General features: G+C 53.5%; 1 protein-coding gene across 1 annotated transcript in view; it reads left to right on the forward strand.

The window, feature by feature from the left end:
* The window catches only part of LOC113428112 (golgin subfamily B member 1-like), a 38645-nt gene extending 13304 nt beyond the window's left edge, over positions 1 to 25341 (forward strand). Inside the window, 14 exon segments of the mRNA XM_087968988.1 lie at positions 1027 to 1309; positions 1312 to 1428; positions 4124 to 4212; positions 5389 to 6751; positions 6754 to 10288; positions 12864 to 14802; positions 16046 to 16218; positions 16433 to 16493; positions 17606 to 17743; positions 18345 to 18503; positions 19630 to 19715; positions 22203 to 22334; positions 22729 to 22837; positions 24028 to 25341. Coding sequence (XP_087825114.1) covers positions 1027 to 1309; positions 1312 to 1428; positions 4124 to 4212; positions 5389 to 6751; positions 6754 to 10288; positions 12864 to 14802; positions 16046 to 16218; positions 16433 to 16493; positions 17606 to 17743; positions 18345 to 18503; positions 19630 to 19715; positions 22203 to 22334; positions 22729 to 22837; positions 24028 to 24162 — 8319 coding nt within the window. The 3' untranslated portion in view covers positions 24163 to 25341.
* Positions 25342 to 25993: the final 652 nt, after the last annotated feature.

A 25993-nucleotide genomic window follows, 5' to 3' on the forward strand; every position in this document is an offset into this window, starting at 1 on the left:
CAACGTTCTATGTTTTCTTCTTCTTTTTAAAAAAAATCCTTTTTCTGATTTTTATATTAGTTTTTTAAAAAAACTTTTATTGTCTCGTGAAATATCTTTTTAAGAAATCTCTTTACATTAGAGGCATAGTTTTCTGGATTGGATATTTCCCCCCTGGGCCATCTTGGCTGCATTCTGGCCATGTCAGGGTGTGCAGTAAACCGCCACCCATCCAGCAACGTGGCTTTTGCAACTTCTATGCACAAAGCTCCCTTCTTCTATCCCCAGAATACCCCACATGGGCTCCTGAGAACAAGAAGGGGAAATTGTTGTGGCCCTCCAGCGGCCAGCGGAGCTGGTGGCAGAGTCGGACGCTGAGGAGGTTGGGGAGGAACCTGGGCCAGTCCTGGAGTCTGGGGGAGGCTCTGCGTCGGAGGCAGAGATGGGGACCAGGGCCGTCTGGCAGTTATCAGCTGCCTTTGGAGTTGGAGATCAGTGGGGCAGAAGAACAGCTGGAGCCTGTTCCCAGTGTGCGCATGCACAGAGCTGCCAGAAGAAGGGAACAGCTAAGGAACAAGGGTCGACTCGGGAGTAAAGCCACAGGTGGACAGTGAATGGCCCCTCCCAGAGGGAATAAAGAGGAGTGAAAGGGGGAGTGGGGTTTGCAGGAGACAATTAGTTTGTTTAATTAGTATGAAGATCTGTTCCTGACTTCTTGCCAAGTCATTGCTGCTACAGCTTGGTGTTTGGAAGATATCGGCCTGGCAGCTCTCCAAGCCTGATAAAGGCCTGTCATGGTGAAATCTCTTGAAAGACCGTTTGCCGGGACTTTGCTGGACAGGAATTCCCTTGAACCTAAATAAAAGGGGTTTTATCGGGACGAGGAGTCGGCTTCATGATCTCGGGAAGTTTAGGTCAAAACAGAAATGACGATTCCTTCCCCCGCCCCCCAAAAATTCCTCTGCTGTCCATTTTTTGTTGTCTTGTCCTTAGTGAAGATGGTGTCCTCCCATCTTGGGCTGAGCTCCACGCCTTTCTCTTCCCTAGAATCTCCTGGAGAAGTTGCAAAAGGCAGAGGCGGCGCTGGAGACCTCCAGAACCACCCTGGCTTCTGCCCAGGAGGAATCCCGAAACCTGGTCAAGAGCCTGGAGCTGGAGCTGGCCGAGCAGAAGGCGGCTTTCCAGCAGAGCCAGGAGGAGGTTGAAGAGATGCGCCAAGAGCTGGCCCGGGCAAAGGCGGCCCAGACCGAGTGGGATCAGGAGAGGCAGGCCGAGGTGGCCAGGCACGCTCTGGAGGTGGCGGAGAAGAACCAGGAGATGGTTGAGCTTCAAAGGCAGAGCAGGACCTCCATGCCAGTTACGAGGCCGTCCAAGCGGAGAACGCCCGGCTGTGGCAGAAGGTGGATGCGCCAGCGGAGAGCTTGCCTGACGATGCTTCTGCCACGCCAGGTCAGAGAAACCGCCTGTCAGGAGGCAGCGGCGTCCTCCAGAAGGAACGGAAGTATCAACGGGAGAGAATCCTTTGTAGCTCCGGGTTGAGATGAGGGGCCTCTGGGCTTGGTGGTTTTCTTGCAGATGTTTCCTAACCCAACTAGGGGACCTTGTCAGTGCTAGAAGGGAGTGGGGTTTATGGAGAGGAAGAGGAGGAGGAGGAATGAATGGCTGTGGGGTCCTCAATGCTTTCTCTGAGCTTGGTGGTTTTCTTGCAGACGTTTCCTGACCCAACTAGGGAACGTCATCAGTGCTAGAGGGGAGTGGGATTTGTGGAAGGGAGGGAGGAGAAAGAGGAAGGAAGAAATGAAAGAAGGACTGTGGGGTCCTTGGTGCTCTCTGAGCCTGGTGGTTTTCTTGCAGACGTTTCATGACCCAACTAGGTAACATTGTCAATGCTAGAAGGGAGTGGAGTTAATGGAGGAGGAGGAACGGGAAGGAGAGGAGAAGGAGGGAAAGAAGGAGAGGAGAGGGAGAAGCGGAGGAAGGAGGAGGAGCGGAGCGATGGAGGAGAAGGAGAAAGAAAAAAGGAGAAAGGAGGAGAAGGAGGGGGAGGAGGAAGACTGGGGTCCTTGTTGCTCTCTGAGTTTGGTTTTCTTGCAGACGTTTCATCACCCAACTAGGGAACATCATCAGTGCTGGAAGGGAGTGGGGTTTGTGGAAAGAAGGAAGGAGGAAGCGTGAGAAGGAAGAGTCTGAGGTCCTTGGTGCTCTCTGAACTTGGTGGTTTCCTTGCAAAACTTTCGTGACCAAACTAGGGATTGTGAAATAAGAGAGAGGGGTTAGCAGCAGAGGAGGGGAAAAGAGAAGGAAGGAAGAGGAGGAAGAAGTGAGGGAGGAGGAGAAGGAAAAAGAAAGAACTCTGGGGTCCTTGATGCTCTCTGAGCTGGGTGATTTTCTTGCAGACATTTCACGACCCAAGTAGGGAACATCATCCGTGTTGGAAGGGAGTGGGATTTGTATAGTGGAAAGGAGGAGGAGGAGGTGGAGGAGGGCTATGGAGGCCTGGGAGTTCTCTGAACTTGGTGGTTTTCTTGCAGGCGTTTCGTGACCCAACTAGGGAGCACCATCAGGGTTAGAAGGGAGTGGGGGTTTGCTCTCTATTTACATACTAGTGGGAGTCTTCTCCTTGGCTCCTTGATCAGGCTATAGTTTATTGTTTGACTGTCTGAGTTGGTGATTCCTAATTGAGGTATTGTTTACTGCTGGATTCAAGGAGTTTACCCATTCAGACAAATAAGCCAACAATAAACAATCGTCTAACCAAGTGACCAAGAGCCATCCCAGCATCAGCTAATAGTATATAAATAGAGATTAATGCCTATTCCCAGGGATCCTCATTCTATTCCCGAATCACCTGGACAGATTCTCCATCAGATGGTGGGTGTTTTTTTTTCTTCTGGTTAGGTTGTTAGCACCTTAAACCCCACATTTTGATTGGTTGTAAAATGTCAACCATTTAATTGGAATAGAGCTGGGAGGTTTTGTAGTCCGACCCTCTTCCCAAGCAGGAAACCCTATACTATGTCAGACAGGTAGCTGTCCAGTCTCTTCTTAAAAACCTGCAGTGTTGGAGCGCCCACGACTTCTGGTGGCAGGCTGTTCCACTGGTTCATTGTCCTCCCTGTCAGGAAATTCCTCCTTCATTCCAGGTTGCTTCTCTCCTGGATTAGTTTCCATCCTTCGCTTCTTGGCCTGCCTTCTGGTGCTTTGGAGAATACGTTGACCCCTTCTTCAAATACTGGAATACTGATATCATGTCCTTCATTTTTTTTCTCTAGACTAACCAATTCCTGCAACTGTTCTTCATATGTTTTAGCATCCAGTCCCCTAATCCTATTTGTTATTCCTCTCTGCACTTTTTCCAAAGTCTCAACATCCTTTTTTTGTAATGTGGGGACCAAAACTGGATCCAGTATTCCAGGTGTGGCCTTACTTATGAGGCTTTATAAAGTGGTGCTAATCCTTCCCGTGATTTGGATTCGATGTCTCTGTTGATACAACCCAGGATTGTATTGGCTTTTTTGGCTGCCGCCGCGCATGGCTGGCTCATGTTTAAGGGATCGTCCATGAAGACACCAAGGCCCCTCTCACAGTTACTGTTTTTTTTGAGCCAGGTTTTGCCTAATTTCTATTTGTGCCCTTGAGGGGTTTTTGCCTAGGTACAAAATCTTGATTTTTCTCCACATTAAATGTCATTGTGTTGCATAGGGCCCCTTGTTCAAGATCTTTTTGGATCCCGAGCTTGTCTTCTGGGGTGTTGGCTATTCCTGCCAGCTTCATGTCATCTGCAAATTTGACGAGTTCCCCTTCTTTTCCCTCACCTAAGAGGATCCCCTGTTACTATGCTACTATCTATTACGATGCTACTGTGCACATACTCCTATGCTCGGACACTATGCCGGTATCCTCTGCTCAGGAACAGCCCAGCAGGTCCGTGGTGCCCGTGGCAGCCTTCAGGATTTTAAGTCCTTTCCATTCTTTGCCAAAGGAAAATGACCCCCCAGGTCAGGCTGCTCCTTAACCAGGAGCAGATTTAAGGAATGGGCTTCAGTTGGTGGCTGTTTTCTGCTTATCTCAGCTTGAGGGTGTGTGTGTGTGTGTGTCTTATTACACTTTTGGGGGAAAACTCATGTTGTGTTTCCTGCCTCAGGTGAGACCCCCAAAAGGTGCCCGGAGCTCGGCTTGTCTCAGCCAGAACTGGAAACAGCTACAGGGGTCCCGTCTCCTCCCCTGAGCCAGGTAATTGCTTCCATCGGTACCTTTGCAGAAGAGGTGGCGAGGCCAGGTTTCCTGGGAAGAGACCGCAGGGAAGGCACGTAGTAAAATAAAGGAAAGTAGGTAAGGTAAAGGTCCTCCGTCATTCCGGACACGGTTGTCCCCAAGGTGCTTTTTCAAGAGGCAACTGGACTTTCTTGTTTTTTCTTTGGAAGACGTTTCGCTTCTCATCCAAGAAGCTTCTTCAGCTCTGACTGGATGGTGGGGAAAGGGAGGATTGATACTCCTGGCAGACAGCTGGTCATTTGCGTCCTTTGAGAGGGCCGTTGAGGCCACTTGGAAGTTTGGACAGCCCTCCCTCAAAAGAGGGGGAAGGGGATAGGACTTCATCTACTTCCAGTCTACAACACAGCCCTTTCAGCAGCTCCAAGAAGGCTCCACGCCTATATGCACCACTCAGGTGACCCTGAGGACACAGGTAAACTTCCAAGTGGCCTCAACAACTCTCTAAAGATGGAAATGACCAGTTGTCTGGCAGGAGTAAAAATCCTTCCATCCTCCACCCTCCAGTCAGAGCTGAAGAAGCTTCTTGGATGAGAAGCGAAACGTCTTCAAAAAGCGCCAAAGTCAATTTATCCATTTCTGCACATTTTGAGACACTTCACTATACTACGATAGCTGGAATTGTTGGTATAATTGGATTGACCAAAGATAAACTATATATCATAAGGCATAAAAGAAAAGTATCAATACATAATAAGGAGGTAGCGATATAAGTTAAAAACAGGTGTGGTTATATGACACAAGTTAAGGTGATGAAAACAAAAGAAGATCTTGCAAACTGTTAAAATAAGAATACTTTTTATCCTGTAACCTCTTTCTTTCTTTCTTCCCCCTTTCTTTTTCTTTTCTCAAAATTCTTTCCCTCTCTTCTCTCTTCTTTCTTTTTCTTTCTTTTGCTTATTTGTGTATGTATTGTGACTGGTTTTAATTGTAAAAATTAATAAACTATATTTAAAAAAAAAAAAAAAAACAAACCAGAAAGTCCAGTTGCTTCTTGAAAAAGCACCTTTTGGGACAATGTAAGGTCAGGTAAAATAAAGAAATAGAATAAAATGTAAAATAAAGAAATAATATAAAATACAATATGAAATAAAATACCTGATTCTTGTAATGACTCCTTCATTTTCCTTCTTTCAGTCCGGCACAGCTGGGACCCTGGAGGATCCCCTGCCGGCCCAACCGGACAGACAGGCCGATCTCCTGGAATCCTTTGCTGATGAGAAGCAGCGTGATCTGTCCATCCTGCTTCTGGAACTACAGGAGGCCCAGGAAGAGATCGCCTTCCTAAAGGGGCAGCTTCCCCTCTCGAGCAGCCTGGAAGATGACGCAGGGCGCTCCCAGGGCAACGACGCCGAGAGGGAGGGAGAAGGGACCGTGGCCATCCAGAGCGACTCGAGCAGCAGCTCCCTGGTCACTGTGGACATCCAGGACTCCCCTTCTGTCCTGGGGATGCTCTTGGGACCGGAGGAGAATGAAACATCTCAGGGACCATCTGCAGACTCCGAGCTGCAGTCGCAGAAAATAGCCAGGTTGGAGCTGGAAGTCGCTGAACTGCAAAGAAGGCAGCAGGAAGCCACGGAAACCCACCAGAGAGTCTTGGAGGAGAAAACCGCAGAAATTGGCCAGCTTCAAGAACAGTTGGAGGGCTCAGCCAGGGCCACGCAGGCCCTGGAAGCCGAGCAGGACCAGCTCCTGTCCCAGCTGAAGGAACTCTGCTTCCTGGAAGAGCTGAAGGATCAGCCGGAAGGCAGCCCTGCTGCCCACCCAGAGCTGAAGGATCAGCCGGAAGGCAGCCCTGCTGCCCACCCAGAGCTGCAGCCTCAGCTGCCCAACTACGAAAGGGGAATCTCTCACCTGGGCTTGCTGAAGGAGCAGATTCAGAGCCTGAGGAATGAGGCCCAATCCAAGGACGTGAAAATTGTGGCTCTGCAGAAGGACCTGGACGAAGCCCAGCGTCAGCTCTCGGAGCAAGAGATGGCAGGGAGGAACCTCCTTAGCCAGCTCCAGAAGGAGCAGCAGGACGGCCAAGCCCTGGTTGAACAGGCGCGGGAGGCTTCCGCGAAGGCCAAGGAGCAGTCCCAGGCCCTGGCCTTGAAGGAGCTGGAAGCCGCCAAGCTGGCGACGCTCCTCTCGGAGAACTCCCTGGAGGTGGAGAGGCTCCAGCAGGAAGTGGCGGAACGGGAGCGGAGGATGGCCGAAGTCAGCGTGGGCATGTCCGACCGGATGGTGCAACTCAACGAGGAGAAGTTCGTGCTGGGGAAGGAGCTGAAGAGCGTGATGGAGCAGCTGAGCGTCCTGCAGCAAGGGAAGGAGACCAGAGGGCAGGCCGTGGAGACGGAGGAGAGATGGCCGCCGACGGAGGAGTGGCCCACCGACCAAGCCGTGGAAGTTCTAAGGAAGGAGAACGAACTCCTGAGGAAGAAGCTGCAGGCTGCTCTCCTCAGCAGGAAGGAGCTCCTCGCCAGGGTTCGCCAGCTGGAGCAGGAAGGAAAAGGGGAGGAAAAGCTTCCCGCCGAGAGCCAGGAGGGGTGGCTCAAGAGAATGAAGGAGGCGGGCCTCCCTCCGTGAGCCATAGTGGCCAAGGGCATCCTGTAAGGCGGGGCAGGGCTGCCTCACTGAACCAGCTGCTCTCCGCAAAGGAAGCCGCATCGCAGGTCAGCCTCGAGGAAGAAGAATGCACGTGGCTGCGGACTATGATTGCCGAGTTGCAGCAGCGTCTGCAGGAGAAGGACCTTCAGATCAACGCTCTGCAGGCTGAACTCAAAGACCGCCAGTTGTCCCCCGAGAAACAGAGTCCGGTGGATCAGAATGTGGAGGGGTCCAGCTCAGCAGATTCCAGGGAAGGCGGAACAAGCAGCAAAGCTGACCTTGGCCCAGAAGGAGAAAATAAGACCACCCAAGAAGAGTTTTCGGCACTGGTCCAGGAGAGAGAAGAGCTCCAGAAGAAGCTCCAGGAAGCTCTGGTCTCGCGCAAGGAGACCATCAAGAAAGCCAAGGAGAAGGATCGTCATTATCGCGAACTGCTAAAGCAGCAGAAGGAGGACTACAACTTGCTACAAGAGCAACTTGAGCAGCAGAGCTGGGAGAAGGAGAACCTGCAGGACCAACTCCAGACTCTGTCCAAGGTTCTGGAGAGCTTCCCTTCTCCGAAACCTGCTGGAGATGTTTCTTCTGAAGGTCCAGCATCAGGGCTCGGGCAGGAGTTTGGCCAGGAGGTGATTGAAGAACGTGCTTCCTTAGCCACCGAAGACTCATCGGTGCACCAGCTGAAGGCAGACTTTGAGAAGCTTCAGGCAGAGAAGAGAGAACTGGAAGCCCACCTCGCGCGCCTGCAAGGAGAACTTGATGGCAAGTCTGAGAAGACGCTGCTCCTCCAGGAAAAGGTCGAGCAACTTCTCGCCGAAGTGGAGGCGGCCAAAGCTGCCTGCAGTCAGGCAGAAGCCAACATGGAAAGCCTGACGGTGGAGTTGCAGGAGAGCCGGGAAGACATTTCCAGGCAGGAGAAGCTGAGATGCCACCAAGAGGAGAAGGAACTCAGCCACAGAGAAGAAATCCAAGGCCTTCGCTCCCAGTTAGCAGATAAAAACGAGTCCCTGGGTGGCCTCCAGTTAGAGCTGCAAGAGAAGGAGAACAGGATCCAAGCGTTGCAGGGACAGTTGGACCGAGCCCAGCAGCTGCAGGCCGAGCTTCAGGCAAAATCGGCAGAAGAGTCGGCAGAGACCCAATCCAAAGCCCACCTCCAGAGGAAGCTGCAGGCAGCCCTCATCTCCAGAAAGGAAGCCCTGAAAGAGGGCAAGGGGCTGAAGGAAGAGTTGTCCAGCACCAAGGCCGCCTTGGAAAGCACCTCTCTCCGTCTTCAAGAAACAGAACTTCGGGCGTCTGAGCTGAACAAGGAGAAGGTGGTCTTGTTGGAGAAACTGGCGACCCTCAAGGAGGAGCGGGACAAACTCATTTCAGAGGTGGACAACACCTTGGTGGAAAACCAGAACGTGACCAGTTCCTGCGAGAGTCTGAAGTTGGCCCTGGAAGGAGTGACTCGGGAGAAGACGAGGCTGGAGGAGGAAATGGACTTGGCGAACGAGAGGCAGGCCCAGGAGCTCCGCGAGTGGCAGAGGAAACACGAGGAGCTGCAGAAGGAGTACGAGACGCTCCTGCAGTCGTATGAGAACGTCAGCGACGAGGCCGAGCGGATCCAGCGGGTGATGGAAAGCATCCGGCAGGAGAAGCAGGACCTCTTCCTCAGACTAAAAGAGGTGGAGGCCGAGAGGAAGGATGGGGAAGCTCGTCTGCAGGGAGCCGAACAGGAGATGGAAGGCATGAGGGAGAAGATGAGGAAGTTTGCCAAGTCCAAGCAGCAGAAGATCTTGGAATTAGAGGAAGAGAACGAGCAGCTGAGGTTGGAAATCCACCCCGGGGATGGGACCAATTCTGCTCTTCGAGAAGAGCTGGAGACCTCCAAGAAGAGTTGCCAGGCTCTTTCCGAAGAGATGGAAGCGCTGGTCGCCGAAAGGGACCTCTTGAAGCAGGAGGTCCAAGACTTGAGGCGGACGTTGCAAAACAAGGAAGATCAGAGCAGCATCCAAGAGGAGAGGTTGGCCAGAAGCAACGTAGTCAATTCCACCAGGATGTCTTCTTCAGAGGAGGTGGCTGAGGAAGAAGATACAAACACGGGTTCTGAGGTTCTCACCGCCGTCACTCCAAGCCTTGAGGACAAGAGGGAAGATTCTGGCACAGCTGGGCCCTTGTGTGATGAGAGAATTGGGGATAGTCAACAAGTGGCAGAGCTCCAGGAACAAATGGCGGCACTAGAAAATGAGAGGAAGGTGGCGGTAGAGGAAATGAATAAGGCCCATAGAGATTTGGAGGTCCTGAAGGAAGAGAAGAACCACCTGGAGGGCTTACTGGCTCTGCAAGGCCAGGAACTGGAAGCTCTTCAAGAAAAGCTCATCAGGATGGAGGAAGGTTGGGGGCAAACCAAGGAACAGCTAGCCGAGGTGTTGACGCTGAAAGAAGCTTTGGAAACGGAGAAGGATGACCTTGAAGAGAGGCTGATGAACCAGCTGGCCGAGTTGAATGGGAGCATCGGGAACTACCAGCAGGACATGGCCAACCTGGAGAGCCAGAACCAGCAGCTCCTCGGGGAGATGGAAAGTCTTCAGGGGGCCCTGAGCAGCCTGGAAGACGAGAAGCGGCATCTGTTGAGGGAGAAGCTTGAGGGGGAAGCCGAGAAGAAAGAGAACGTGGAGAAAGTCAAGAGTGCCCGGAAGGAAGGAAATGGCCGGACTCAGACCCGAGAACTTCAGGAGTTGTTGAAAGAGAAACAGCAAGAAGTGAGGCAGCTGCAGAAGGATTGCATCAAAAGCCAGGAGAAGATCAGCGGCTTGGAGAGAACCATCAAGGCCCTGGAGTTTGTCCAGAGCGAGTCCAAGAAGGAGCTGGAGACCGCCAAGAAGAGCATGGTGGAGGCAGAGGAGAAGACCAAGAAGGTCCAGGCTGAGTTGGCTTCCTGCAGGGTCTTGCTGGACGATACTCAGAGCGAAGCCGCCCGAGTCGTGGCGGAGAGCCTGAAGGTGAAAGAGGAGCTTCAGGCCACCCGGGCTCAGGTCAGAGGTCAGCTGAGTCAGAAGGAGAAGGAGCTGGAGAGACACGTGGAAGGAGAGAAGGCCAAGCACCTGAAGGAGATGAGAAACATGGACGAGAGGTTGGAGGCCCTGCGGAAAAAGCAGGAGTTCGCGGAGGAGTCGGCGCGGGACCTCCAGGTGTCCCTGCGCCAGAAGGACCAAGAAGCCAAACAGCTTCAGGGTGACCTCAACCACACCTTGGCCCAGCTGGCGGCCTTCACCAGGAGCATGTCCTCCCTGCAGGACGACAGGGACCGGGTGATCGACGAGTCCAGGCAGTGGGAGAAGAAGTTCAGCGAGGCCATCGAGAAGAAGGAGCAGGAACTCTCTGCTCGGGAAGAGGCCTGCGCCGCCTTGCAAGACCAGGCCAAGAAGATGGCTCTCCAGGTGGAAGACCTCCAAGGCCTCGTGGCCAGGTAAGACAAGAGTTGGCCCCTTCCGAGGTTCTTTGGGGGCTCTTCCGCTTTTTCATAACTAGCAGAAGCAGAACTAGAGTATGGGAGCTAAGGGGAAGGACCTAGATCTCCTTACCCCCATTTCTTCTGTGCTCTTTTCAGTGTGGGAGATGATAACAGAGAACAGATAATCAGAGTTGGAAGGGACCTTGTAGGTCATCTAGTCCAACCCCCTACCCAAGCAGGAGACCCTACGCCATTTCTAACAGATGCTAGTCCAGTCTCTTCATGAAAGCCTCCAGGGATGAAGCTCCCACAACTTCTGTTCCCTGGGTGGATTGTTCTCCCTGTCAGAAAGTTTCTCCTTATTTCCAGGTTGAATCCTCCTTGTTCAGTTTCCATCCACTATTCCTTGTCTGGCCTTCAGGTATTTTGGAGAATAGCTTGACCCCCTCCTCCTCTCTGGGGCAGCCCCTGAAATATTGGAAGATGCTCTCCTGTCTCCCCTGGTCCTTCTTTTTACTAGACTTAGCCAGGCCCAGTTCCTGCAACCGTTCATTGTATGTTTTAGCCTCCAGTCCCCTAATCATCCTGGTTGCTCTTCTCTGCACTCTTTCTAGAGTCTCAACCTCTTTTTTATAGTGTGGTGATCAAAACTGGATGCAGGACTCTAGGTGTGGTCTTACTAAGGCTTTATAGAGTGGTAGTAGTATCTCCCTTGATCTCGATTGTATCCCTCTGTTTATGCAACTTAGGATTGCGTTGGCCTTTTTGGCTGCTGCTGCACACGGCTGGCTCCTATTTAGCTGGTTGTCCACTAAGACTCCAAGATCCCTCTCCCAGTTCCTGCTTTTGAGCCCGGTTTCACCCAGTCTGTAAGCGTCCTGTTGGTTTTTCTTGCCTAAGTGTAGGACTTTCCTTTTTTCATGGAGGTTGGATTTGAGATTATCCTCTTGGAAGCAGATTTTCTGCTGGTCCTTCTCTGTAGCACCGTTCACCGTAATGCTGTTTTGCCCCTATGAAGGTGTCTCTGATGCTGAAGCCACCAAGGTGTCTCAGGTCATGGGGGTCAAGGCTTGGAGATGTAGAGAAACCCTTTGCAGAGAAGGAGCATCCAGTTCCTCCTTGGCGTGAAGCCCTCTGGCTAGATAAGGATCAAGGAGTAGATAGAGAGAGAGTGCTTGGTGCTCTCTGACCTTGGTTATTTTCTAGCAGATGTTTCATGACCCAACTAGGTAACATCATCAGCGCTAGAAGGAAGTGGTGTTGAGGACTGGAGGAGAAAGAGAAGGACTGTGGGGTCCTGGGTGCTCTTGGAGCTTGTTGGCTTTCTTGCAGATGTTTCACGACCCAGCTAGGTAATATCGTCAGCTACAAGCTTCTAGCGCTGACGATGTTATCTAGTTGGGCCATGAAACGCCTGCAAAAAAAAAAAAAAACTACCAAACTTCAGAGAACACCAAGAACCCCATAATCCACTTCCTCCTCTCCACAAATCCCACTTCTTTCTAGCACTGGTGATGTTACTTAGCTGGATCATGAGATGCCTGCAAGAAAACCCTGTGCTCAGAGAGCACCAAAGACCTCACAATTCAACCCTGAGCTACAACGGTTCTATTAGTAGGTAGAGACTTGGCAGAAAGTCTCTGGGTCACCCAAGACCCAACCCAACCATATTGGAGAAGGTCCTGCTTCACCTTAAAGCTTTGTGAACCAGGAACAGTCCAACCCATTCTTTGAAACTGCCCTGGGGAGCCCATTCCATCCTTGGGAGGAGACATTTTCTCCCTGTCAAGGGTCAGCAGATCTAGAAGTTTGTTTCTTTTCTGACTGACCATTGGTCCATCCTCTACATTCCCTCACGCCTGGCCGTTAAATACGGCCCAGTCTCCATCCTGACTTCATGGGAATATTTCCCAGAACCCTTCTAAGGTTCTGCCAGTAGCAGAGAACTCCGTTAGCATTTTGGGTGGCTGGTTTGGAAGGACGGCATAGTGAGGAAAAATGAAAGGAAGTGTTGTGGCCTGTCAGTCGCTGACCCCTCCAGCAGCCGAATCAGGAGGAGGAGGAGGAGGAGGCGTGGGAGTCAGGGCCAGCATGAAGGCAGCCTGGGAGATCCAAGGGGGAAGAGGAAATGGAGCTGGCAGAGAGAGAGAGTCAGAGGCAGAGCCTGGGCCGTCCGTCAGCCCTCCGATGGAGAGTCAACAGACCCCAGGTGTGGAGGTGGCTGGTGAGGAAGAGGAGGAACAGCCGGGTCCAGTGCCTGACGTGTGGATGTGCAGAAGGCAGAGGAGAGGAGAGCAGTGGAAATCTATGGGCTGGTCCTCGGGACAGAGAGCCACCGCTGCTAACGAACCCCCTTCCTAGCTCTGGGGATAAAAGGCAGGGGCTGGAGACGAACTAGAGGTGGCAGAGAACTATTCCTCTCCCTGACAGATTTGTTAGACTGCGGTGAGAGAGAAACTTTATTTTTTTTTGCCGGGGCTCCTAATCAAGAAATCTGAGTTCACTTCAGAGGGTTTGTCATGTTTGGGGAGCTGGGTCAGAACAGGAACGTCTACAGGGCTCTGTCAGATTCTGCCCTTTCTGCTTGCAGCTTGGAACGCAGCCAATCCGCGCAAGAGTCCCGTGCCCAGATGGAGCTCCAGCACCACCAAGAAGAAGTTGGGTTGCTCCAGGAGGAGAAGCAGAGACTTGGACTCCGGCTGGAAGAGGTCCAGCGGCTGCTGAGCAACTCCCAGAGCCAGGTCCTTCAGCAAGGGGCAGAACTCGGGTCTCTGAGAAAGCAGCTGGCTGATCTTCGGGCCTCCTTTGAAGACTGCGACCGGGCACGCCTTGAGATGTCCGAGACGGCGAAGAGGCACGAGGCCAGTCTTCAGGACTGCAGGCTGAGTCTGGAGCAGCTGGAGGCTGATCTGGGGGCTTCCAAGGAGCTGACGGATAGACTGCACAACGAGATGAGCGACAAGGAGCAGAAGATTGTCGCTCTTGTGGCTGCCAAGGAAGAGGCTGTAGCTGAAGCCCTGTTAGAAGCCCAAGAGCTGCACCAGGAAGACCGGAAGGACTTGGAAAACCAGGTGGCCAAGGTTGAAGCCCAGAAGGTGGCCCTGGAGGCTGATAAGGCAAAAGCTCAGGAGAAAGTGAAGGGTCTCGTGGAGAAGCTGAGAAAGGTCCACGAAGAGAGCAAGCAGCACAAAGCTCAGCTAGATGCCTTCACCAAATCCATGTCTTCCCTTCAGGATGACCGGGACAGGGTCCTAGAGGACTATCGGCAGCTGGAACAACGTCACCTGGCTGCCATTTTAGAGAAGGATCAGCTCATCCAGGAAGCGGCCGCCGAGAACAATTCCCTGAAGGAGCAACTTCGGAGCCTCCACGGCCAGATGGACGACTTGCACGCGGAGAATGCCAAGTTGGACGCCGAATTGATACGCTATCGCGAAGACCTGAATCAAGTCATCTCCATCAAGGACACTCAGCAGAAGCAGATGCTGAAGACCCAGCTCGACCGGATCCAGGCCCTGGAGAAGGAGAAGGCGGGCGTGGAAGGCCAGCTGCGGGAGTCTGAGCTTCGTTCGGCAAACCTACAGCGAGCCGTGGAGGCCCTGCAGCTGGAGAAGCAGCATCTGGGCCAGGAAGGGAAGGCTCTGGAGGGTTCCCTCTCCCAGTTGCAGGACGAGATGCTGGTCCTGCGGGAAGGGGGCTCCCTGTGGGAGCTCCAGCTGCAGTTGCAAGAGAAGGTGGACGAAATCCAGAGGTTGGGTGGGCAGCTGTCGCTGGCAAACCAGCAGGTGGCGGGCCTTGAAGAGGAGCTGGCTGGTCTCCGCCAGAAGCTGCAGGACGCGGAAGCCAAGATGAAGAAGGAGCTCAAGAGCTTCCATCACGACACTGGACTTCTGCGGAATGAGACCGAGACTGCTGAAGAACGGGTGGCGGAGCTGGCCAAGGACCTCCTGCGGATGGAGCAGAGCCTCCTGGGGGTCACGGAAGAGAACCAGGATTTGAAGGCCCAAATCCAGTCATTCAAGAAGGCCATGAGTTCCCTCCAAGACAGCTGGGACCAGTTGCACGAAGAACGGCGTGCCCTGGAGAAGAAATGCGCGGCCGACCTGGAAGAGCAGAGGCAGCTGGTCCAAAGCCTCCAGCGGGAGAAGCTCCACGCTCAGGAGGCGTGCGCCACCCTGGAGAAGGAGAGGGACAGCCTGACCGCCCAGCTCGCCGCCCTCCGAGGCTCGGCGGAAGAGAAGGGCTCCTCGGAGACGCTGGAGAAACTCAACCAGCAGCTTCGGTCCAAAGATTCTCAGCTCGCTCGCTTCTCGTCGGAGCTGGAGGGGGCCTCTGGCCAAGTGAAGGCCTTCTCCCAGGCCATGGCCAGCCTGCAGGCTGACCGAGACCGTCTGTTGGGCGAGCTGGACAGAAGCCGCAAGGTGGAGGAGGTGAAGCTGCAGTCGGCCGCCAGTGTGTCTCCGAGTCTTGCCGAAACGTCCAACCTCAAGAAGGCACTCTTGTCCCTCCAGAACGACCGAGACCGGCTGGTAAGTCTTGCATCTCTGCGGTGTGGGCAGAGTAGCCAAGTCAGAAGGGACCCTGGTGGTCTGCTAGTCCGACCCCCAGCTGAAGCAGGAAAACCTACACCGCTTCAGACAAATGGTTGTCCAATCTCTACTTAAAAACTTCCAGGGATGGACATTCACAACTTCCAGTGGCAAGCTGTTCCACTGGTTAATTGTTCTCCCTGTTAGGAAATTTCTCCTTAATCCCAGGTTGCTTCTATCCTTGACTAGTTTCCATCTGTTGCTCCTTTCACCTGCCTTCAGGGGCTTTGAAGAATAGGTTGACCCCTTCCTCTCTGCGGCAGCCCCTCAAATATTGGAACCCTGCTATCAGGTGTATTGTTATCCTCGTTAAGATGTGTGATATTGTTACGATGTTGTTATGCGATGTATATCATTGTTAGCGCTCTTTCAGTGCTATCCCTGTTCTATGTCGCCCCTAATCCTTCTCTTCAGTAGAGTAGACATACCCAATTCCTGCAACCTTTTGTGGAGATGTTTTATGGCAGGGGTCCCCAACCACCGGTCCCCGGACCGGTAGCGGTCCGTGGAAAAATTTCTACCGGGCCGCTGGTTTGCTGGGCGCCGCCATCTTGTTTTGATGAAAAAGTGCTTCCGGTGAGCTTTTCCGGGTAGAAAGCGGCGTTTGGGTGCTGAAAGAATTCTCGCGCCTTAGTTTCATCGAGGGGGCGGCGAGCGAAACTAAGGCGCGAGGATTCTTTCAGCACCCAAGGCAAGGCGAGCGGCGACCATCCCAAAGCCGTCGCGAAGCCCATTGACACAGGTACAAAGGAGGAGTTGAAGGTGGCGGGGAGAAGCGGGGGACAGCTGGCTGGCCGGTCGCTCGGCTCGCCTTGCCATGCGTGCTGATGCCGGTACCGGGTCGCGGATGATTTTGTGATGCCAGTACCGGGCCGCGGCAACAAAAAAGGTTGGGGGCCACTGTTTTATGGGGTCCTTGGAGGTCCACCAGGGAGCACCTTCAGCGCCAGCTCTGATGATGCTACCTAGTTGGGTCATGAAAACAACGCCTGCGAGGAAACCTCCAAGAGCACCAGGGCGCCTTCAGTTCAATCCCAAGAGGCTACCGATAATTCTCTCCCGTTGATGTCGGAATCTTTTGTGGGGGGAATCCCTGACCCCGCCCCCCCTTAACCTGCTTTGGAGAAGCGGTCGGTCCCATTGGGAGTCTTGACCGGCAGGTTCTCCTCTCCTTGTCCTCCAGCTGGTGGAGCTGAAGAACCTGCAGCAGCGGGTGGAGGTGGACACGGCCGAGATCTCCCGCTTGAAGGCCCAGCTCCAGCAGAAGCAGCAAGAGGTGGAGCAGCAGGAGGGGGTCTTCCAGGCGAAGGTGGAGCAGCAGAGGGCCTCCGTGGAGCGGGAGCTCCGGCAACTCAGGTGAGGCCATGCGGCCGTGCAGGTAGACCCTTCGACTGAGCACCTCCCTCCCTCGGGGGGGGACAGGAACGTCTTGCTTCTAAGCAAGGCGGTTGTGAACGGAGACATTCCTGACTTTGCAACCCGATTTGTTCAGTAAATCATCATCGCAGTTGTTAAGTGAATCAAGTTTTTCTCCCAGTGACTTTCACACTTTGGGGGCTTTTTTTTGCAGGGAAGAAAAGGCAGGTTGGGAGGAGGGCAGGTGGCAGAGCCCCCCCGGCAGCAGCGCCCAGGTGAGTGACTTGGTCCGTATTTCATTTTGTTTTTATATTTTATATTACTTCATATTTTATATTATTTTTTATTTTATGTTTTATATTGTTTTACATTTTATATTATTTTATATTTTATATTATATTTTATATATCATTTTATATTATATTATATATTATATATCATTTTATATTATATATTATATATTATATATACCTGCAAGATCTCCCTCGTGGATTCCTTCTGTTTTTATTCTGTAGCATTTCTCAGGTTTCGGATATTTCCTTCTCCTGACCCTGCGGCTGTTCAGTGCAGAATACTTTCAGTAACAATTGACCCTACATTAAATTTGTGTTCAGAGTTTTGCAGTGTAAATTTAGTGCCAGAAAAATAAAAAAACACAGATGGCTGAGGCTTCACTTAACATCTTTATAAACATACTAAGTATATTTTACAATACCAGTTGTAGATTTCTCCAACATGGAGCAAACTCAGACAGACGTAGACCTGTTACAAGTGACTCAACTTCAGCAGACGAGCAAGCAAGTTAATTTCTCTTTCAATAGACGGACTCAGAGCTCAACGGAGCTGCAGAGCCACGCCTAGGCTACTTCTAGTTTCAGTTTCCAAATGGCCTTCATTGGCTGACTTAGTTGCTTATGCCTATTCATTGGCGGACCTTGTTACCAAGCTCTATTTCAGTTCCTGAATATACTCTGACAATTTTTGTTAATCTTTTCCCCTTTATGCTCCCGTTGTCTTAAGAACACGTTTTGCAAGATTATTACACCTGTATATTTATCTAGGATGCTAAAGTTTAGGTTTCTTTTTTTAACCGTATTTTGCGTGAACGTCACACCAAAGGGGCTGGGCTGACTTGTTCGCATAAAGGCTAAACCATCAAATGGATTAAGCACACCCTTAATGACCCTTCCTCAAAACACACATCCCCTCCCCCCATTTTTATACATGCTCTCGGCATCTGTCTCACGTTTGTTTGGCCTCTGGACCACAACTCCCATCATTCTGTGTTGTCTTGAGAAGGTTTGGAAGCCGCTTACGAATCCTCCCAGGCCAGAATGGATGGTGGGAGGATTTTTGCTGGACAAAATGTGACTGGGCCTTTCCACAGGGGTCTTCGGGGACGGCCGGCTCTGGCAGAGACACATCTGGCCAGATGGTATCCATGGAGGACCTCCAGGTCCAGCTTGGGAACAGCTTGAAGCACCTGCATCAGAAGGAGCTACGCATCCAGCAGCTGAACAACAAGGTGGGGCAGAGACCTGGGGGCGTCCTTCGCTGCGGCAGCGAGAGCTTCTCCAGGTGGTTAACTAGGGAGAGAGGGTGTCCTTCCTGAGAAGCTGGCTATCTCCTGTCCGACCTCTGGTGGTGGTCAAGCACCTTCTGGATGTTGGGCTTGCATTGTGCTCTTGAGTCAAGGGTCTCCAAACTTGGCAGCTTGAAGACTTGTGTCGGAGCCTGAAACTCTGGGGGAAGAGGAGCTGGAACTGGAGCCGACGGAGATCGAGGGGGCGGCTTTGTTGCTTTGGAGGGAAATGGGGAGAAGCAGGCTGAGGCAGGCAGCTTCCAAACAGTCCTCGTTGGCTGACCTATTCATTGGCTCTGTTCCAGTTCGTGAATATACTCTGACATTTTAGCCATGGTTTGTCGAGGGCCTCCATCGGTTGAGCGGGGATCGCACTAAATCCAGCCCAACGCCGCCAATATCATCACAGACACCTGTGAATCTAGCTAGCTACTCTCAGGCCTCCCTTGGGGACACGATGATGGCTTCCCACGGTGGGGGTTGGTGGGCTCTTGAGGAGACCTCCCCTCTCCCCCCAGCCTCATCCTCTGGCTCATCTCTCCAGCTCTCTCAGGTCTTCGAAGAGAAGAACGCGCTCACCCTCCAACTCCGGGGAAGCAGCCGCAGCCTCCGCGAGAGTCACCAGCAGCACAGCGAGGCCCTGTCCCGTTGCGCGGCTCTCGAAAAGCAGCTGCAGGAGTGGCAGGGTCCGGCGAAGGCCACGGTAAGGCCAGGGAAGAGGGTCTGGGGTCCCCTATCTCCGGGCCCAACCGCGTTCCACCCGGGTCAGGAGGGGCAGAGCGGGGAGGCAGCCTCCAGGATCCAGGTCTCTGCTCCTGCCACCCCTGTGGCTCCCAAGAGAGAGAGAGAGAGAGAGAAGGTCGGGGTCTGGGGTCCGAGAGAGAGAGAGAGGGGAGAAGAGAAGGGTCTATGGAGGGGGTCCCCAAGAGAGAGAGAGAGAGAGAAGGGGGTCTGGGGTCGAGAGAGAGAGAGAGAGGGGGAGGTCTATGGCTCCCAAGAGAGAGAGGAGAGAGAGAGAGAAGGGGTCTGGGGTCCGAGAGAGAGAGAGAGAGAGGGTCTATGGCTCCCAAGAGAGAGAGAGAGAGAGAGAGAGGAAGGGGTCTGGGGTCCGAGAGAGAGAGAGAGAGAGAGAGAGAGGGAGAGAGAGGAGGGTCTATGGCTCCCAAGAGAGAGAGAGAGAGAGAGAAGGGGTCTGGGGTCCAGAGAGAGAGAGAGGGGGTCTGTGGCTCCCAAGAGAGAGAGAGAGAGAGAGAGAAGGCGTCTGGGGTCCGAGAGAGAGAGAGAAGAGATCTGGGGTCCCCCATCTCATGGCCCCTACGTGTTCCACTTGGGTCCGAGGAGAGAGAGCAGAGAGAGAGAGAGAGAGAGAGAGAGAGTCTGTGGCTCCCAAGAGAGAGAGAGGAGAGAGAGAGAAGGGGTCTGGGGTCCCAGAGAGAGAGAGAGAAGAGATCTGGGTCTCCCATCTCATGGCCCCTACGTGTTCCACTGGGTCAGGAGGGCAGAGCCTGGATCCTGGAGAGAGGAGTCTGGGGTCCCCCAAAGAAGGGAGAAGGTCTGGGGCCCCCCTCTCATGGCGCAACCACATTCCACCTTGTGACCCCCAAAGAGAGAGAGACCAGCTGCTTTGCACATGGGGGAGGGGCCATCATTTTCTGCCTCATGCGGTGAGCACATCTGGTGGTCCAGGTTGCCTGGCGCAAGCTGCCCCCCCCCTCCGGTCGAGTTTGGGCTTGACACCGGCGGACGGTGAAGGCAGAAGGAGCAGAGAGCAGATGGGTGGGTGGGCGGCACACTGGGAGCCCCATCTTTATGCCGGGTTTCTACCCTAGGGCCCCCTCCTGACCGATGCCGCCCCCGGAGCCCCCCAGGAAAAGGACGAGACCAACGCGCGGGAGCTGCAGGAACTTCAGACGCAGTGAGTGTGGCGGGCAAGTGAAATGTGTGCGGGCTCCTGGGCCACCAGTTCCCCTTCACCCCAATTTTCCACTGACCTCGGGAGCCTCTCCTCCAGCTCCCCCAGGTGGGACCCCAACAGAGGTATCGGGTGCAAGGAAACGGGTCCGCTTACTAATAGCTGAACCAAGCAGTTTTATTGGCCTCGGCCTATCCAGGCAGTCCCTGACTTACAACAGTTCTTTTTAGCAACCGTTCGAAAGCGACCACGGCACTGGAAAAAGGGACTTATGGCCGTGTTACACACCACTCTAGTAGCATCCCGCAAGGGTCCCGCGATCAAAAGTCAGAGGTTTGGCAACTGGCTTGTATCTATGACGGTCGCAGCATCCCTGGGGTCACGCGATCGATCCCCTTTCATGACCTTCCGGCCAGCGAAGCCAACGAGGGAAGCCAGATCCAGCTGAACAACCCTGTGACTTAAGTTAACCCCTGTGGGATGACCCAGAGGGGTGTGACACAAAAATAACCAAGTCACAAAAGTAGAATAAATTCCCTTTAATGCTTCCAACTTGGCCCCCAATGTCCAGTTATCCTCGGCTGGATATCAAACTCTTCCAAAAACAATCTATGAAGGGAAGAAATGCAGTCCGAACCCAAAGTAAAGATAATTAGAAATTAAAAAACCAACACAAACCACACTGAAGTAATTAACACAGCAGGCCAGGATGATCAATTGCAGGCTTTCAAAGGATAACACAGCACCCACAGTTGGGAGGACGCCAAAACCCAGATAAGGCTCGACCAAGATAATGCACGCTTTGCTTCCAGCAAGGAGCCGTGTGCAAACACCCCACTTATATCCTGTTCTCCCAGCCAAAACTAATGAAAGGGATCAGGGCCCTTTTTTCTCCCGTAAGCCATGTTGCTCCCTCTCCGTTCCTCCCCGCATGCCCTAGGATGAAGAGGGGATGGCTCTGGGTCTTCCTCTGAGTGTCCAGCCGGACTGTGCCCTTCCCCCATATCTTCCACAGCCACCGGAGCCACACTCCCACTCCCTGTCAGCTGCTCAATCTCCCCCTCAGAGTCAGACGGCAACAAGGGCATGACACCCTGAAGTGTGATTCACTTAACAAATGTGAAAAAGGTCGTAAGAATGGGGCAGAATTCATGCCCCACTTAACCATAGAAAGGTTGCACTCAGTTGTGGTCCTAAGTCGGGGACTGCCTGCATTTACAAGAATCTCCCCGGATGTCTTGCCTTCCCCTGGGAACCAGCAAATAAGGCTCCATGGGCGATAGTTTGGGGGTGGCTTCAGACTTACTCCTCTCGCAGCTTGTCAGGGTTCCGGCGATTGCCCTGTTTAAATCATGAGCCTCGAGCCCAGCTTCAAAAAACCCTCAAAAGATTTATTAGGAGCAACATGTCAGCATTATCCCAGTTGAATCCAACTCCGGGATATGTAATTCACAGTCGCCTGTGAGACCCTGTTTTCCCCCCTCCCCCCTGGGTGTGTCATAAATCAGATTCTCCAATGAAGCAGAGTTCACGGGCTGGGTGTCATCAATCACATTCTCCAACTGAGGATTTTCAAGGGCAAAAGATCCTCTTTTTAAGATCAGGGTGGTAGGTACTTGTTAGGGATATACACCCTAGCAGAACGTGCAACGGCAGTCTAGCAGGCAGGCAGATATGTGAGACAAAACGTTGTAGTAGCTTACACTCAGTAAGACAGGTACACTGTGCAAGTTAAATAGTTTTTATTCCAGCAAGAGTTATAGCATAGTCAAACGGTCCATATGTCATACACTAAGTTCAGTCAGTCCGGGGGTTAATCAGTTTGCAAAGTCCAGTGTCGAAAAAGAGTTCATTAAACTTACAATCAATCAGTCCAGTGATATATCTCTTTAGCAGTCAGAGAGATATGAAGAAAAATCAAACCCCTTTTCTTCTCTCAGCAAACACGCAGTTATCACCATCAATTCATCATTGTCAGCATTCCAGTAAAAGCCAGGCAAACAGTGAGCTCTCTTGCTCCCTCTTATGGTGATTTTACAACCGCACCCAAAAACTTGGTTTACAGTTTAAAGTGATACATACACTTAAACTCACTAACATAGTTTATATATTATTATTTTAACCAAACTAAGTTAGGTAACCAATGTTATCCCTAACAGTACTTCTGATTGTAAACTGCCGTACTGCTCCTCCGGATTCCCCCCCGCCCCCCCCTGTGTATGGCAACTCGAAAACAGGCCTAGGAATGCTTTACGAGTTGACCACAGCTATGCAAGGATCGAAGGCTACTTCCCTGCTTGACTCCTCCTTCCAGCCCGGCTGGTAGTTACCCAACCGGTGGATCTCTTCCCTCCTGCCTCTGATCCCCGAGCTGATCCCGGGGACGTCCAGGCCTGGCCTGCTTCCCTTTGAAGAGTCAGGGTCCATCCAGCCCCCCACCTGCACCCCCCCCCCCCATCTCCCTCACGGGGTCTCTCCTTCCATTTCCAGGCTGTCGGAGGCCAAGCAGCAGCAAAGCCTCGCCAGGCAGGGCCTGAGCCAGCTCCAGCAGCTGCTGCAGGAGGAGCGGGAGAGGCGGCTGGCGGCCGAGGAGGCTTCCTCTGCAGCCCAGGAGCAGATCCGCGGTATTGTTGGAGGGGGACTCTCCCCCCCTCCTTCCCTCCGCTCCCTCCTGGCTGTTCCAGGGAACCCGCTCCTGAGGGACTCCGCTCCCTCTGCTCTGGGAACCCTCGGCCAAGCGGGCGGATCAATTCCGTTGACTCGATGGGTGGAGGGACCGATCTTGTTGCGACCCCTTTCCCAGCCCTGCAGACCCTTATCTGCTCCCTGGTGGTCTCGGCCCAAGGGAGGCGTTTCCGAGGCTGATTGGTGAGAGGGGGGAGGGGGTGCTTTGGGGTCTCTGGGGAGGGGTGTTCAGGCCTCTGGGGAGCAGCAGGTTGTGTGTGTGTGGGGGAGGCCAGGGCCCCACCGTTGGCCTCAGGGACAGGGCCCTGATACCTAGGCCTCTTTGCCCCCCCAGGTGGGAGTCGGAGGAGTATGCGCAGTCTCTGGAGACCAGCATTGCCATGCCGCCCAGCCATGAGCACGCCCGGCTGCTGGGGTCTGCCGAGAGCGCCTTCAGCAAGGTAAGGGGGCCACACAGACCCCCCCCCCAGACACGGGTGAGGATCCCTGTGATGCCTATTGATACCTCTGTTTAGTCTGTCCTTTCCTCCCCTCCCCTCCTTCCTTCCTTCCCCCTCCCTCTCATTCCCATCTCCTTCCTACCTTTCTTTCTTCTTTCCTTTTCCTCCCACCCTCCCTTTCTTCCACTTTTCCCTTTCCTTTCCTCCCCTACATTCCTCCCCACTCCCTCCCTCCCTCCTCCCCTCCCTCTCATTCTCATCTCCTTCCCTTCCTTCCTCCCTCTCCCTTCCTCCCTTCCTTTTCCTTCCTTTTCCTTCCTTCCTCCCTCTCCCTCCCTCCCTTCCTTTTTCTTCCTCCCTCCCTCTGCCTCCCTCCCTTCCTTTTCCTTCCTTCCTTCCTTTTCCTTCCTTCCTTTTCTTTCTTTCCTTTTCCTTCCTTCCTCTCCCTCCCTCCCTTCCTTTTCCTTCCTTTTCCTTTCTTCCTTCCTTTTCCTTCCTTCCTCCCTCTCCCTCCCTCCCTTCCTTTTTCTTCCTCCCTCCCTCTCCCTCCCTTCCTTTTCCTTCCTTCCTTCCTTTTCCTTCCTTCCTTTTCTTTCTTTCCTTCCCTCCCTTCCTTTTCCTTCCTTCCTTCCTTCCTTCCTTCCTTCCTTCCTTCCTTCCTTCCTTCCTTCCTTCCTTCCTTCCTTCCTTCCTTCCTTCCTTCCTTCCTTCCTTCTTTCCTTCCCCTCCTTCCTTTTCCTTCCTTCCTTCCTTCCTTCCTTCCTTCCTTCCTTCCTTCCTTCCTTCCTTCCTTCCTTCCTCCCTCCCTCCCTTCCTTCCCTTCCCTTCCCTTCCCTTCCCTTCCCTTCCTTCCTTTTCCTTCCTTCCTTCCTTCCTTCCTTCCTTCCCTTCCTTCCTTTTCTTTCTTTCCTTCCTTCCTTCCTTCCTTCCTTCCTTCCTTCCTTCCTTCCTTCCTTCCTTTTCCTCCCTCCCTCCCTCCCTCCCTCAGCCTTACCATCTCCCTCTTCCTTTCACTCACGAACAGAGTGGAAAGTCCCCCTCCCGGCACGGACTGTCCCTCCCATCAGACAGCATCCATCACCATTCCTTTCCCGCCTCCCTTGGCGGCAGCTGGGCTGGGGCTCTGGGGTCGAGGCGCCCTCCTTCTCTAACTCCTCCTCCCCTTCATGGCTCTCCCCCCCCCCCCACAGGCTCGAGGGCCCCGGGGGCTGCCGCGTGTCCTGCGCTCTCTCTTCTGCCCCCGGAGGCTGTTCTCCCTGCTGGCCACCCTCTACCTCCTCGGGATCCACCTGCTGATATTCCTGCACGCCGTGGGACGCCTGTGAGAAGACCGAGGCACCGGAACTTGGCTGGACCGCGGACCCCGATGCCTGGCGGCAGGGGTGGAGGGTTGACCCTGCTGGTCTGGACACCAGGGTGGGGGGGCTTCCCGCGGCCTGGTTGAGGCCGCCAGAGGTCAAGCCCAATCCTGGTTAGTTAAAGCAGGCGACGGACTTCCTCAGCCCTTGGCGATGCAGGGTTTGTGCCGCTCCTTCAAGGGAAGCGCCAGGGTTTCGCCGGCCAACTTGGGGTTTCACATCATCAGTCCACCGTTGATTTTGGGGGTGGGTGGGCAGGAAAGGGCGGAGAGACGACGATGCCCGCCTCCCTTTGGGTGGCATTAATCATCATTAGCGAAGGTGGGGGCTCCTGCAGGAGAAGGCCAGGATCCTGGTCTTTTGAGACGGGGGGCCGAGGGAAGACTCACACCTAACTCACGTTAAACATCCGTTCTCTCTCTTTCTGCACATTTGGGGGGGTGATGGACACGTTTTAGCCCCCAGGGCTGGAAATACTGCCCCTTAAGGCAGGCTTCCCCAACCTTGGATCTGGATTCGGGGGACCGGCCTGGGGGGAGAGAGGGGGGAGGGGAGAGGTCCCTGCAAGCGGCACCCGTGTGCTCGCACCTCCCATTTGTGCAAGTGGCGGGCAGGCATGCGCACTGTCTTGCTGGCTTCTGACACAAGTGGGGGGGCCTGCATGCCCGCCACTTCTGCTGCCCGGTTCCGAAGGGGTCAAGGCATGGTAGTGGGCTGCAGCCCGGGGGCGGGAGAAGATGTTGGGGACCCTTGCCCTAAAGGGAGGAGGTGGGGGTAACCCTGTTCTGTCCTGTTCTGGAGAGTCAAGAAAGGAGGATCTGTCTGAAGTCCCCGGACACCCCCTGACCGTCCAATCTCCGCACCTCCCGGTGCTCAGTTAATGGAAGGTTAATGGGAGCCACATCCTTGGCTTGAAGGGGAAAGGGGTCAGGATTATGGGCCAGGGGGTTCCCTTTCTGGCCACTTTGAGAAGAAGAAAGACAGGCCTCTCTTGGTCTGGCCTAGGATCTGCCTCTTGGACCCCGTTGGACACTTAATGGGGGTCCCCACCCCATGGCCTGGGGGGGTGCCCTTTATCCCCTCCGCCTGGCCTTCTGGGTCTCTGCCACCCCTTTGTTGTGCAATAAAGATGTTTATTTTTTCTGAGCGTCTTGCGTATGAGTGGCTTCTTGTCCAAAGGTCATTGGGAAGGCGTTTCCCTCAACTCCCAGGTGGTCATAAATTGGTCGTGACTTGCTTAGCCACTTCCACATGTCGAGGACTACGACTGTTAAATCATTTTCTTTTAACAACCCTATCATCCCCTGCGGGGTGGAGTCTAGGCAATTTAACGGAGCTGAGTATTTACTGGCCGGATGCCCTTCCCTGTCACCAGTGCGGAGTTGTATTCAGCAGATAAATTCTCATCTCATATCTGCCTCTCCCTAGGATCGAACTCACAGCCTCCTGATTGTGCGGCGAGAGCTCCACTTCCAAGCCACCGCACCACTCAAGGGCTATGACTAGTAAATCATCTCCTTTGAATGACCCCATAATCCCTTGCGGGTGGAGACTGGGCAGTTGAATGGAGTTAGCAGAGTGTTTTAATGGCCAGATGCCTTTCCCGTCGCCAGCGTGGAGTTTTGTTCAGTAGATATATTCTCATTGTGCCCAGAGAAAGAAATATCTGCGTCTACCTAGAATCGAACCCACAGCCTCCTGACAGTGAGGCGGAGAGCTCTACCTCTAGGCCACCGCACCACTTGAGGACTACAACTCATAAATGCCGGCTGGGAATTGTGGGAGTTGAAGTCCACAG

The sequence above is a fragment of the Notechis scutatus genome, chromosome 6 (genome assembly GCF_049901735.1).
Source record: "Notechis scutatus isolate UNSWTSFEM ecotype Mainland chromosome 6, rNotScu1.2, whole genome shotgun sequence".
Taxonomy (NCBI): Eukaryota; Metazoa; Chordata; class Lepidosauria; order Squamata; family Elapidae; genus Notechis; species Notechis scutatus.